Raw genomic sequence first — 14,612 nt, 5'->3', positions numbered from 1 at the left:
AACATTGAAAACGCTATCATATATTGTAAAGGGCATTTAAAGCTTCAGGGCGACCCAAAGAGGATTCATATTATTTAGAAAAAAATATGGTTTAGCAGCACAGTAGCACAGCAGTTAGCACTTCCACCACACAGGAAGAAGGCCCCTTGTTCAATTCTGACGGGGGGAGTGTGTGGAGTTTCCATGTTCTCCCCTGCTTGGCTCCAGTCCCCCTGTGACCTTGAGTACAGGATAAGCAGTATGGATAATGAATGACTGAACTAATATATGGAGTGTTTAATGTAACTAAATTAATTTGAGGCTGCTTCAACAACACAGTAAAGTATTCAGTATGCATCTGGCAGAATATATTGGAGTTCATAACAATATAGCAAATAATATTTGTCAGTCAAATGAATCAGTTATCATGTGTGTTTTTTTTTTTAATGTGTCATTTCGTATACCTCTACTGGCAGATGCAAACTACAAAAAGCTTGGGGAGGTTTATTTAGGTGTGAGAATATTTGAAATTTGATTTATGACATTTAACATCTTCACTTCATGAAGTACATGAGGTGTACAATGTACATCACATTTGACTGATGACTCATTTGATATACAATGGCAACAAATTTCAAAGACCTATTACTGACAAGTCAGAGAACATATAGAGTTTAATTATTAAGTTTAATAATATTCTTCCATCCATCAATGCTAGAAGTGATGGCTGTATAGAAAAGCCTTAAACCAGCCCTTGATCATTATATTTAATTCATAAAAAGAAGGAGCAATTTGTTATTTTTTTTCTGAGCTCTATAAGTCCCATATTTTTAGTCATCTAAAATTGTGCTAGTGAAACAGTGAATGAAATTGAAATTTCTAAAAAAAGTACATAAAAGGTTGTATTGTGATTTGGAGATGTGTAAGTCAATGTCAGTGGGAGGTTAAATTCAAGCTCAGTAAAAATTCAAGTAAAGTCCAAAAAAAAAAAAAGGCAAAATAAACAAAAAAAACCTAACTGAAAAATACAAATATCTTTAATATCGTTTATTTCGTTACTGTAAAATGAAAGATGACTGGGACAGAGAAATAGAATTGACTCCTCTCCTTTGCTATTTACTCCTGGGGCAGTATGTCACTCCCAGATAAACATCATCACAAAGAAATGTTATTGATGATATGCTCTTCACAATATCTCATAATCATATTTCTCTTACAAAAGATGAAAAACTAGGAAGGAAAGATTTGAACTGCAGCTGTGAAACAAATGCAGTGCCATCAATCCAAGGGTAAAGCCCCAGAACAAGTCTGGACAATTTTGTAGTACCTTTGTGGGTTTGGCTCGTTGTGTTTGTCTCTCTCGTGCTTAATCATTCTGTAGCGACCGATGCGAACGTCTGGCCTGGAAACCTTCATCCCATTGAGAGTAATCCTGCAACACACACAGATACACCATCCATTCAGATTGGAAGAGAAATAAACTCACAGGAAAGAAAAAATCTGGTCCTGACAAAGAGTGGAAAAAAAAGAAGTGAACTGTCACTCTTTGAAAGATATAATAATCTTGATTTTTTTTTTTTGTGAGTCCTCAAACAACACAAGACAAGAAATGAGAGTCATACATGTTATAAATACTCATTCCTTTCATGGAAACATGATAAACCTTAAAAAACTCCCAAAAAATGGAGTTCCCATGTATTTGGAGTCAAACCTGCCTTTATCTGGTTATTGAAAGTCAAATACTGATAATAGCATGTATTATCAAGCTGCTTTTTGAAGGAGTGTTTCTACGTTTAGCAGGCTAACACTCACTTTAAACAGCTGATTTTTTAACTTTCTCCACTAATGCTGTGAATTTAAGATAGCATGGATGGAATTTTAACATTTTTTTCCCGAAAAAGCAGCTTACAATGGCACTATTGGCTTTAGATTTGGTGTTGCTTTGACAGCTCATTCCAGCCATTGCAATTGGATTGGCACTCAAAATTTTATTACACCACTGAATTCCTTAATAATGAACATTGAGTTAAAGCAGTGGAGCGAGTGTGATTATTTCTATGTTATTTCAAACATTTTGCGGAATAAAGCGTCCCTCCCTAGATTCTAGTCAGACAAGAATCATTTACTAACACTACAGCTTTAAAGGGATACCAACATCGGTTACCAAGATGTTATTGTACTATTTTATCAATATTTGAGCTGGCTACATAAAAACGATAATAAAATCTCTCAACATATCTTATCTTGTATAAAATTCTAAAAACTCGTCATGAGGACATCATGGGTTGAACTGGGTCTCATTGATTTTATTGTACGGTGCAAAAACATGTCATCTGTGCAACTCTTCCTATTTGAACCCGGGAGAGACATGAGTGAGGAGGAAAACACTGAAGACAGAAGTCAAAATCAACTTCAACTTGAAGACAAACAAAGACGTGAAGATGCAAGAGTCGTCAAAAGTCGCTGGTGTGCGCGCAGCAAATGTGTTGCTATGCAGAGAGAGAGCGTCTGTTGTAGAGCTACACTTTTTGTCACCGTTGTTCACTGTAAACCGGTGCCCGGTATTTTGTCATCCGATGCTACTTCTGCTGTAGCAAGTTGTTGAAATCTTTGTAAGGGAACATCAAGCATCTCTTGCCTGTGGCGTTTCTTCGAGCGGGCTTCACACATTTCCCAAGGACCTTTTGTATGCTTGTGAAAGAACACTGTAGGCAAGGCTTTTGGCTTTCGTGTCCGTTCAAAACTAGTAACACCGTGAGCTCTTTCAGCAGATAAATGCGTCAAATGCATCTGGAGAGAAGTGGCGAGAACATAATAACGGATCCTTCGGAAGTTGTGCACATCCACAGGTAATTTCGTTCTCTTTTCTTCTCTTTTCGTCCCTTGGAAAGCTGTGAAGACCAGCATCAGTCCCTTTGTTTCCCTTGAACTGGAAATTGTACCCAAAAGCAGCACTATGCGACATTATTACCAAGATATACAGAACCGATAACATAAGCAACCTGTAGACAACATCAACCAAGCATGTATTATGCAAGTAAAGCAATGGCTGCGCCGGTAGATTGATATATGTATTAAAATTTGTGCAATTTTTAAAGAAGTAAAAATTCTTCATGCTTTTCATAGTATGAGACAAGTATTAAAGCATATTCATGGCAATTCGTCCATCCCAGCGGGATTCCCTTTAATAGAAGACATTTTACATGATACAAAGTGACACATTTACGGTGAGTGATTGTGTGGGGCTCACCACACTACAGTTTTAAAAAATTATAATTTGCTTCCCCGAGGAAAAAAAGATTCTTGTTTTTGGTTATCTTACCTGGACAAGTTGGCCTCAGGCCTTAATTTGATAGTTATTTTTCCAAGCGGCAACAACACTGATCATCTGCTGGGCTCTGAATAATTGTAGTTACCAATATCAGCAAATATATGGGATCTGCATCTTGTTTACTGTTGATATTTTTAATGTTCTTTAAGTTGGTTTAATGGTGGTTCTCTGAAATATTGTTATAAAACACAAGTACTTCTAAGTGTAAAGGTAGTGTCTGTTTAACCATTTGCAGTGTCTACACATTATGTGCATCATTAATTACTGAAATGACTTATGCCCCGTCATTGGGGGAGGGTAAGGGGGCTGGGCCATATTTTTATATACGTATGACCAGTAATGGTCATTTATACTTCTCTTTGTGTTTTGTCATCAAATTATCTAGAAACTTTTAACTCATAAAATGATCGAAACCACCAAAGACTCTTGTTTCTGCCAAATTGCTCAAAAATATAACACAACATAACATATAATCTCAAAGCATCAGTTACATTTTGGAATTGAGTTTGTGATCTTGGAGGTTATTTTCTAAGTAAATTAGGGATAATTATATCACAGACCTACAAAGCCCTAAGGAGTGTAAGAATGCTGAAAATAATTGAGAAAAGACTGATCCTACACAAGGTTTTGGGTCATCGTTGTCCCAATCTATCACTTTTATAGCTTTACTATGGAATTATAGCAGCCACTTTTTACTGTCTATATTAAAAGGGAAATCTAGATAGCTCTAAACTTCAAATTCTGAGGAGTACAAAAAGGAGAGATAATAAAATCAATGACAAATGACACTGGTCCTGATGACACCAGTCATGCAGGGTCACGCTTGCCCTTAATACTTCACGTACCATTACCATGCATGCAGAACATTCCAGGTACCTATTCTGATTATATTAGATGACAACTTATATAAACTAGCAGGGGCAAAAACATAAAAAAAAAAAAATTATTTAGTCTCACCAAAGAAATTAGAACTTTCTGAACTGGTTGTAATGCTGTATAGCCTAAAATATGTAAGGGTAAATCCTCATGCAGATGTATGTACCAACCAAAATCAAATATAGTGCAGGCAACACAAACAACAGATTGCTTGCATAAAAGCCAAGCTTAAACCCAGGGCTTGACAGGGTCATTGATATTCATTCCTGCTATTATTTGTAGTGTGTGTGTGTGTGTGTGTGTGTGTGTGTGTGTGTGTGCTGAATGAGTAATAGTTTTGGTAATTCTCTGTATTGTACAATATTTTAAGGAAAGACATCTGCGCCTGATATTGTTTAGTTTTTCACAAGAATTTAACACGGCTCTTCACAATGTATTCTTTGCTGTTCTTTACTTTTCTTCTTTTTTCATCTGTCATCAACCTTAATCCGAGCACATTCATTCAGTATACTTAGTGTTTACTTTGTGTAATTTATATTATTTTACTTGAGAAGTTTAGGCTTCATGTATCACAGAGGTACTAAGTGTATGTATGTGTGTTTGTGTGTGTGTGTTTGTGTGCGTGTACAGGTCCATACATATAAAACTGTTTCCTTATTATAGACTATATTCTTCAGAATGTCATCACAATTGGTTGAAAGTATTCCTGTCAATCTCATAGCTTAGTCAAAGTGGCAATAATTGGGTTTTGAAAATAATTTTTAGATAATATCAGTGGAGCGAGATATACTATTGATGAGCTTCACTTTATAAATTACTTCCTTTGGTTTTGGCCCAAATCATCATTATGCTACAAATGTACTATTTTGGTTGGTTTTAACTGCTGTCATAATTTTAAATGCGGTTACACCAGACAATATTTCCAAGCTTAATAAAAAGCTTAATAAAAAGAAAAAAAAAAAAAGCGGCCAAATTACATCCGACCAATGGCTTTGTAACAATTCTTAGAAATTTGGTCAGGTTGTATCTGAAATTGCTTAGTTTTCAGGGTGAAGCTACATTTAAAGTGATATGGATTAGAAGAAAATTAAGGAGCAAATGTTTTACCGTGTGTAGAATTTAGCTGTTTGGTGCAACAAGTGAGCCCTGGGCTTAATACTGCATTTTCAGATTTTTCAAGTTTATGAAGTCAGTATCAGTCCAAGATTTGAGGGGTTACAGTTAAATATTGGGTCACAGAGATGAAGATGCTGATGTTCTCTGGGAGTGATGAGGATGGATAGGATCAGGAATGAGTCCATCAGAGGGACGGCACATGTTAGATGTTTTGGAGAGAAGGTCAGAGAAGCCAGACCGAGGTGTTTGGGTCATACACAGAGGAGGGATAGTGAATAAATTGGTAGACAGATGCTGGATTGGAGCTGCGAGGCAGGAGGTCTAGAGGAAGACCAAAGAAAATATTTTATGGTTGTAGTGAGAGAGGATATGAAGGTAGTTGGTGTGAGAGAGGAGGATACAGAGAATAGGGTTAGATGGAGAATGGTGATTCGCTGCAATGACCCCTGAAGGGAAAAGCTGAAAGGAAAATAAGAATTGCAAAATTTACTCTGAGCCAGGTCAATGTCCTCTTAACCCATTAAACTTCAAAAATGTGTAGTGAAAACTCTTAAATGTGAGATCTTCTAATTTAAGGAAAAAAAAGGTGGAGAAGTGTTTATAAACAGTGTCCACCACCAGTATTCTCAATTCCTATGACGTTTTAAGAGTTTCTCATCCTTTCTACAAACCCCCTTTTTCAACTCTTTTCCAAATCTCATTTTTTTTTCAGTAGAATTTTCATGATTCATCTTATTTCTGTTGTGTCTTTTTTTTTCCTTTTGGACTCTTCACACACGCCATCTTATGGCTTCAAGTAAGATAGGCAATTAAGATGGGGAGTATGACAGGCAAATGCTGTTTTATTCTTTTTTTCTATCTTCCTCTTCTTCCTCCCCCTAAAAAGGAGAATTCTCTGTCCATTACTTTGCCAGAATCCATACAAGTCTACCCCCCACCCCCACATACACCACAAATACATCTATTTGACACTGAAAGAGATCTTGACAACCTTTTTTTATTTCTTTTTGGAAACTCAATGACTCTGCTGACCCGACACATACAATAGATGATAGTCAGGATGTGTGTGTATGCACATATTTGCATAATTTAGAGCTTTATTACAGTGCAAATAATGTGTGAGGACGACAGCTTCCCCTGATATCTTTCAGCCTCTGACTTAGCTCAGTAATACATTATGCACAGTTCTGCTTCTTTAAAATAATCTTCTTTGTGCCCACTTTGGCCTGCAAGGATGTAGCCTGACTTCAGCTAAAAACTCTAAATCCATACTTTCTTAGGTTCTGTATCACTATATTTTGGATTTTTGGATTTACGGGTCAATACAGCCAAGATCCTTTTTAAGCAGATTCTTGTATCAAGACTCATTTAAAAGCAATAACAAAGAGGTTATGAAAAACTAAATCAGTGATGGTTGTGGCTTTTTAGCACTGAATTAGGAGGGGAACTATCAGGGTCCTCCCTGCAAAGGATACTTTGCAAAAAGAATAAATAAGAAAATGTCCTTATTTAATAATCAACAAATTAAAAAAAACACACCAGATCATTTTGTGTTATAATACAAATTTTTAGTCATCTCATCAGACCAATCATATCACACCTCTAAATTTATTGGCTTCATTATCACAAACATTAACCCTCAAAAAGATGAATATGATACCACAGCTATTAAAGTAGCTAACTAGCAATTCTTTTGTTTGATACAAAAGGCAGGTTGCATACCTATTACAATCACAAGTTTTGTCCAGCTATCTTGAAGTTGGAATAAATAGGCAGCAGAAGTCCTGAACCATACTGTCATTTGTTCTGACTTCTTTCAGATGCTTTAAAAAGCATTTCCAATACATGGCAGGAGGAAAGGATATCCTTTTTATGGTACTGAGTTTGAGTTCTGGAGTGTATTTTCAATCATTTCCTGCCGTCTTTTACCAATTTAATGTTTGCAACAATAATTCTACGACAATTTGTGAGGTTCTTTTGTATCCCAATAAATTTGACTGAATTTTAACACCCTCCAATGCAACAATATGTGCAATCTGTCACACGATACATGTCAGAGGTGTTGTTGCAACTTGGTGACTTTGCTTAGTTCTGTGTGCTGTCCTCATATTGGATAAAATTGTGTAAGTGCCCTCTGGTAAGAATAGCTGGCGTTCTTCTCCTGTGCATGTCACAATATTTTCCTAAAAAGTTCCTCCACTGTCAAATTGATATCCGTATGCAATTCTTCTGTGTTCTATCCCAGTACTGTGAGAAAACAAACAATGAAACTTATAGGAAATGGTCTGGAATTAAACACATAGCATTACGTTGTCAGTAATCAAGCATTGTATGAAAATTATCAAGAAATTGCCCACAATTCCTGTGACAAATTCATTATTTTTAGGATGACAAACAGCCAGCTTATTCAGCGGAACCCACTTAGCGGAACCTTGCTCTCAGCTCCTAGAACTTGAGATTGAGTTTACATAAACATTACTCAGAATTTTGGTATTATGCCCACTCATGTTAGATTTAAGCACAATTCAGTTAGGAAAACTAGTAGCATATTCTTGTATTTATTTCAATCCTTTTTTGTTTTTTGCTTTTTGTTTGCATTGATTCAAATATATGTTCATATTATTATTATTATTATTATTACTATTATATTATTTCAACAGATCAAGGACAATGAACTCTTAGGAGTTGATAATGTAATTTCATAATCCTTGCAAACATTTGTGAAAAATATTCCCTTCTGAAATTGATTCTTGCACATTCATTCAGGGCTGTATACTTTTGAATAATGGAAATTGAGAGGGTTTTTCTAAGAAGGATTTAAGATTAAAAAAAAAAAAATGTCAATAGGTGCGGGACAGAAATGATCATGGGTGTTCAAATATTCTATAAAAAAACCTGCATGAAAGAATCATTGAAGCTCACTTATGCAGTGTCCTGACCCACTGCTGCAGATGAAAATTCCTCAATTCTTTCAGACCAAAAAACCTTGCTTGTTTTTTCTTTGTCTACTGAGTTTCTCCATCTTCTGAACACATCACTACTCACTCTCCTTTCGCTCCATTCTCATTTCCGCACAGCAGTGGGAACTGAGGCAGGACATTGGACTTAGCTTCTAGTTCTCCTCCACTCCATTGCTCTAATGCAATTAAATCCACTGGTGGAAATAGGAAAGGAGAGCTGGAGAAATTCCTGGTTAATCCAATCAAATAGGTATGGTGTGTGTGTGCTTGTGCCTGTGTGTGTGTGTGCGTGTGTGTGTGCTTGTGCGTGTGTGTGTGTGTGAGCAGGTGTGCATGCAGTCATACTGTATACATTTCCAAAAGAATTGTTGCTGTGTGAACATACTTACACTAGCACATTCATGAAAGTGCGCGCCCGCACACACACATACACACACACACACACAAACACACACACACAGTTTGCCTCAGGCAGCAAATGAAATGGTCATGCTAGCATCCTGATATTTTTCTAAGAAGGGCAAAATGCTGGAAAGTCCACTACTTCTATTAGTGAAGTGGACTATCAAATAATGGATTCAGTTCAGACTTCCAAGTGTGACGCTGTTTACCATATATGGAAGTAGGCTCATTCTTTTCTAAATTTAAAGGTGAAAATCATCAGTCCCCACCTGTCATAGTGCAAAAAGAAAAAAGTGCATACATTTTTATATCAGGGGTTTGACTTTTGTTTTTTCCCCTGGACGGGAAAGATTTTTTGGTGTTATGGGATCATTAAAGTACATCTCATCTCATCCTCTCAACCATAATGTTTTGTATCACAGCTGGCTTGTTGGTTCTTGTTTTAATCTCTGTTAGGTGTTATTAAGAATGAAACCTTTTTTGGGGGGATTTTGATATATGGTTTATGATATGGATAATGTTGATCAATCCCACATCCATGCCACACTGACGTCCTGCCAGAGCTCTTTTAGCCGTAGACTGATAACACCGAAGAGCTCCACTGAACGCCACAGGAGGTCTTTCCTACCTGAGGCTATCAGACTTTTTAATGCCTCTCCCTTCAGCCGCAGGGAATCTTAAAATCTTAAACCCTTAAAAAAAAAGAAAAAACTCACCCACTTACTGTAAATTGTAATAATGTAAAATCTAATAATTTATCCGTATATATGTTCATAACTGTGCAATATTTCATAACAGCTACTTGTACAATATTTTTTCATACTCTTGTGCACCCCTTTTCTTTCACTTGTTACTTAATACACTTAATAGTTTTCACTTGTTACTTAAGACACTTTATAGTATATTTGTATTTCTTATTCTCCCTTTTTCTCTTATTTTTTACTATTATACAATTTTTCTACTATTACTAATTGCTGTTATATTTTTCTTGTAACTATTTCCTTCTGGATAAATAAAGTTGTTCTTATTCTTATTCTTATTCTTATTCTTATTCTTATTCTTATTCTTATTCTTATTCTTATTCTTATTCTTATTCTTATTCTTATTCTTATTCTTATGTACTAACTATTTTTAGCATGGTTGTCTTCCATCACTACTTCTTGGCTAGGGTTTGTTTTCTGTGGTGTTAAAGCTCCAATAACTTCCTGGGTTGAACAAAATATTATAGCCAGCCTTTTACAATGCTATTTGAGAATGGATTGTCCTCCAGTTCTTTAATTTTTATTTAATTTAATTTTGATAATAGTGGATCAGTTCAAGTAGTTCGCTGTAATGTGCTACAGCTGAGAAGACACTCAGAAACAATTTATTACTCTCATGCCAAGGAAGAACCTCACCGGGTTGGAGTATAATTACAGCACCAACCTGAAAAGGGTAGATTTGATACATTGTTTAAATTTGACAATCATGTCAGTCATAGGCATACTGAAATTTAAATATTGTATTTATTGAGCCAACAACATAAAATTAAGTACCAGGATTCTTTTTCTTCACATTTATGCCACCTCTACATATTTCTATTGGCTTTGTCACAATTTTTAGAATTTTGGTCAGGTTGTAACTAAAATTTCTTAATTTTCAGGGTTAAGCTACATTTAAAGTGCTATGATCAAATTAAGGTGCAAATGTATTACTGTGGTTAGAATTTTGCTGTTTGGTGCCACAAGTGAGCACTGGGCTTAATACTGAATTTTCTGATTTTTCAAGTATATGAAGTCAGCGTCAGTCCAAGAGTTGGGGGTTACAGTTCAGTATTGGGATGCAGAGATGAAGATTTTGAGGTTCCTTCCTCAAAGTGCCTTCCTCAAAGGTCAGCAGGTTCCCTCCAATGCTAAAAATAGCCTGATTTAGTCCCTGCCTTCCCTTCCTGAGTCGCCCAATTGTCATTTGCAAGAACTTCTTCAAGGCCAATCACAAGCCCTCTTCTTACCCCCATGAACTCCTCCCATGACTGTGTTTTAGCTTCTGCTACTACAGAAGCTGCATTTCTTCTTGTGTGCTGGTACCCATTTGCTACTTCTTGAAACCCTTGGGTCAACCAAAAACTCCTTAATGATGAGCATAAAGGCTATTGTCAGTTAATTTCTTATAAGTGAGGGCTTATTTAAGCCTGCTTAGATTTGGTATTACCATTGCCTGAAGCCAGAAGCTTACTTATCTCTTACTCTAAACCATATGCGTCAAACTCAAGGCCCGCGGGCCAAATCAGGCCTGGGGTGGGATTATCTTTGGCCCGCAGGATGATGTTTAATTACTATCAGAGCTGGCCCGCGATATGTTGCAAGCTCCATGAATATTAAGTCCCAAAATGCACAAGTGCTGTGGCACGTCGATTGAGTGCCGTGAAGCGTGAGCCCCACCCACTCATCAGCCGGCCTTGCTGAGTCACCTGTTGTAAACTGTCAGCGACCCCTCTCCCCTGAAATTAGCTAAACAAAAGGTGGACTTTGAAAACGGGGGGGTTTTAAGATGGGTGGGAGGCAGGGTATATGTTCGCGGAAAAAGCAGCGACACTTATGATACTACGGAACTGTTGATTTTTATCCGTAGGGTAGACTCAGATCTGTGTGTAACAGAGGAACGTTTGGGGTTAAGATCATTGCATGGCACAACTACTGGAAAGTTTGTTTTTGAAACAGCAAGCAGATTTATAAATGAAATGGGCCTGCTTTGGGATAAACTTGTGACAGGGACAACAGATGGATCACCTGCGATGTGCGGTCAAAAGAGAGGACTGGTGAGCAAGATTCGGGAGAAAATGCACCAAGAATTACTCAGGAAAAGCTGCTTATAGCAGCCCATTCTCATCCCAATGCATCAAACGCCTGACGAATGTTGAATGCTTCATTTCGCGTCACATACCGACGCATTGCGAGCACCTTTCTCGTCATTTTTCGATGAACATGGAGTGTCATGTCTACATCAACGCTTGTAATTCTTGTATAATAAAAATAAAAGCAGAGTTAGTATCTTGCACATTTGTGTTTTTAAAGTAGAAATCATTTTCTTCCGCTGACAGGATGCCTAATGCGCCGTATGTACTGCACGGGAATGCGTCATCGAATGAAAGATTCGACGCTTCTCAAAGTTTGTCGAATAATTATGAAAGAGGGCAACTAATGCGTTGGTATGTGACGCCGAGGGAAGCTTCACCATTTGTCGACGCATTGGGTTGAGAATGTGTTGCTTATAGAGGCATAAGAAACAAATGCAACACTTTTTCTTGTTGTTGTTTATAGGCAAGATAGTGTAAGCTTTGTCAGTTCAAGGTTCTGGCTTAGACTAGAGTACATCAGAGAGCAGAAAACTGAGCTGTAATACGTTTTTTGTACTTTTTCTTGCAACAACAAAGCATGTTGGATTTTTCTTGAAAAGGAAATTCTGTTTTGGCTGTGGAATTTTTTTTCATTTGAAATTACTCTGTAAATACTGCAGATGGAACCATAAGAAATTGTTGCAACTGATTTTTAACTTATGTAATGTTTAATGTTGTTTGAATAAGATTTAAAAACTTAAAAAATGAATATAAGAAAAAAAGAAGGAAAGAAAGAAAGAAAGAAAGAATTGAAAAGCTTTGTCAGTTTCAGGGTCAATGTGTACAACGGGTTAATTTCAATAAGTTTTTCAATAAACATTGAACCACACCGGCCCTTGATTTGTACCGATTTTTAAATTTTGGCCCACTGTGTATTTGAGTTTGACACCCCTGCTCTAAACTATTTATTGGGCATAACAGGCTTAGGTTTCTTCTGAAACCTTAAGGACACATCAGGCTTTTAATACAATAGTTCACTTGTTTCTCCTCCTCAACCCTTACAAAGGTGAATATACAATGAAAAGATTGTTTGTATCGCTATGATACAGATAGGCAATTACAAATTCTCAATTTTGTTTAATGAACAATTACATACATTAATGCTAACTTTGCACTAACTGGAAGAAAGTATGGCATATGTTGCTTAAATCAAATCTTTGCACTTAAGACCTTAAAACACTTTATAGCCTTGACTTTGATACTTAATAGTTTTATTTGTATTTCTTGTTCCCCCCCTCCCTTTTTTTTTACTGTTTATACAATGCCCTACTATTATTTATTATTGTTATGTTTTACTTGAAACTCTGGCACAACAATTTCCTTCGGGATAAATAAAGTTGTTCTCATTCTCATTCTTATTCTTATTCTTAATACATTTTTTGTTCCATGCTTTATGATGTTTTTTGAGGACTAATGAGTTAATTAATAAGTTAATGAATACATTTGACAGACAAAACAGCGGGACATGTATTTAAACAATAGTTGTTCGATGAAAAATACAGGGAAAGAAATGTATTAATATGACTTAAGTAATGAGTGTCAGTCTGTTGAGATGTCCCCGAAAGTATAGAAAGTTACTCCCATGATATTGCTGATGTATAACCTGAGATTCATATCAGCATTAAAAAGTCCTGGTATTTGTCAGTGGTCTTTTGGGCTAAGGACTCTAAATAAGTACAGACATATGAGCCATGCACCAAAAAGTTTCCAAACAGCGGATAAACAGTAATCACCTTCATGCTTCAATGGGCAAAGAAGACACTTTTTGTCCAAAACAACACCTATTTAAGCAAATTAATTTTAGAGGAGACCAAGCACACAAATAGATGCATTAACTGAACCGTATTTTACACCAACCACAGCACTAGTATTAAGACCGGCTGACCTGCCTCAACCCATGTCTATTGTAAATTCACATTTCTATTTGCTGCTTCCCAAAACCTCACACGACATTGATGATTTCATTCCATTATTAAGGATATGCTCATGTCAGCTCTGTGCATTTAATATTGGTAACGCAGATGAGCCCTCTCGCTATATTTAAAAAAAAAATAGATGGAACACAAACAGATGAACCGACACATGAATGACTATTAAAAGCCCCCAGAGTAGTTCTGAGCAACATCTTGTTGTGAACTCGACCCAAGGGTGGAGACAGACCTTTCACTGAAAGCGCAAGGCTAATCATCAAAGCTTGCATTCTCAAAAACTCAAGACTACTAAAATCTCTCCGCTTTGACAGAATTATCGAGTTATGCCCGAGCATCCAGGCTGTGTGCCACTGCAACTGCACAAAAATGCTTCGGGCCTGGTTGAACGCCACTGCTGGGAGATATGAAGCGTAAAGGGGAAAGGCCAAGGAGGGAACAGTGTGATGGGGAGTTAGCATGAGTTCAGGAAGAGGCTTTGCGGGAGGCTGGCATTGCAGGGAAGAAAAGCGTAGAAAAGCCTTTCTCTGTCATAATCAGGACGTGCTATGGTGGGGATGCTGCACGGGAACTTGTAAAAGAGGTGTACTTTGTTTCCACCTTGGGGTTGGGTCAGTTGAGCGGCAGAGACATCTAGTTCCCCGGGGCCGATATTAAGCGAGCAAGGGCCATGTCAAGCAATGGCCATGACTTGACGTATAGCATCAAAATCAGCACAAAAAAAGAAATAGCCGGAGGGAGGGGAGCAAGAGAGGAAGAAAGAAGACACAAAGACGGTATAATGAGAGGGAGAATGATTAAGTTATTTAGGTAATGCCTGTTTTCCCTGAGCAGAATTCAAAGAGAGCACAGATCCAGGCTCAGTGTTCTCCAGTGTTCAAGGTCTCTTCAAATGGACATCAGGTTTACAGACATGTTGGCTACTTGCGGGTCTCTTTGCTGCATTTGATACATTTCATTGGTGTCACACACTATGATCTATACCACTTTTCTCATATCCTTCCCTCTCTTACTCATCTTCTGGTTTAATGTGTCTTGAGAGACAGAGCAAGACAGCCTGTTAGTTCACCCGGCCTGAGATTCAGTTTCAAATCCATTAAAAACTGTTCTTCTATTTCAAGAAGAAAATCCTTAATGAAAATGTC

At 37.1% G+C, this 14,612-nt stretch overlaps 1 protein-coding gene across 1 annotated transcript in view; it reads right to left on the bottom strand.

The window, feature by feature from the left end:
- The window catches only part of b4galt2 (UDP-Gal:betaGlcNAc beta 1,4- galactosyltransferase, polypeptide 2), a 183,718-nt gene that overhangs the window by 11,219 nt on the left and 157,887 nt on the right, over window positions 1-14,612 (bottom strand). The window contains exon 7 of the mRNA XM_086176474.1: window positions 1,307-1,411. Coding sequence (XP_086032600.1) covers window positions 1,307-1,411 — 105 coding nt within the window. The remainder of the gene's footprint in view (window positions 1-1,306; window positions 1,412-14,612) is intronic.

Source organism: Fistularia commersonii, chromosome 28 (genome assembly GCF_037954325.1).
Source record: "Fistularia commersonii isolate RoL2024-O1a breed Wild chromosome 28, RoL_Fcom_v1.0, whole genome shotgun sequence".
NCBI classification, from domain to species: domain Eukaryota; kingdom Metazoa; phylum Chordata; class Actinopteri; order Syngnathiformes; family Fistulariidae; genus Fistularia; species Fistularia commersonii.
Note: the sequence above shows the minus strand (reverse complement) of the source record. Positions and strands in the feature narration are given on the sequence as shown.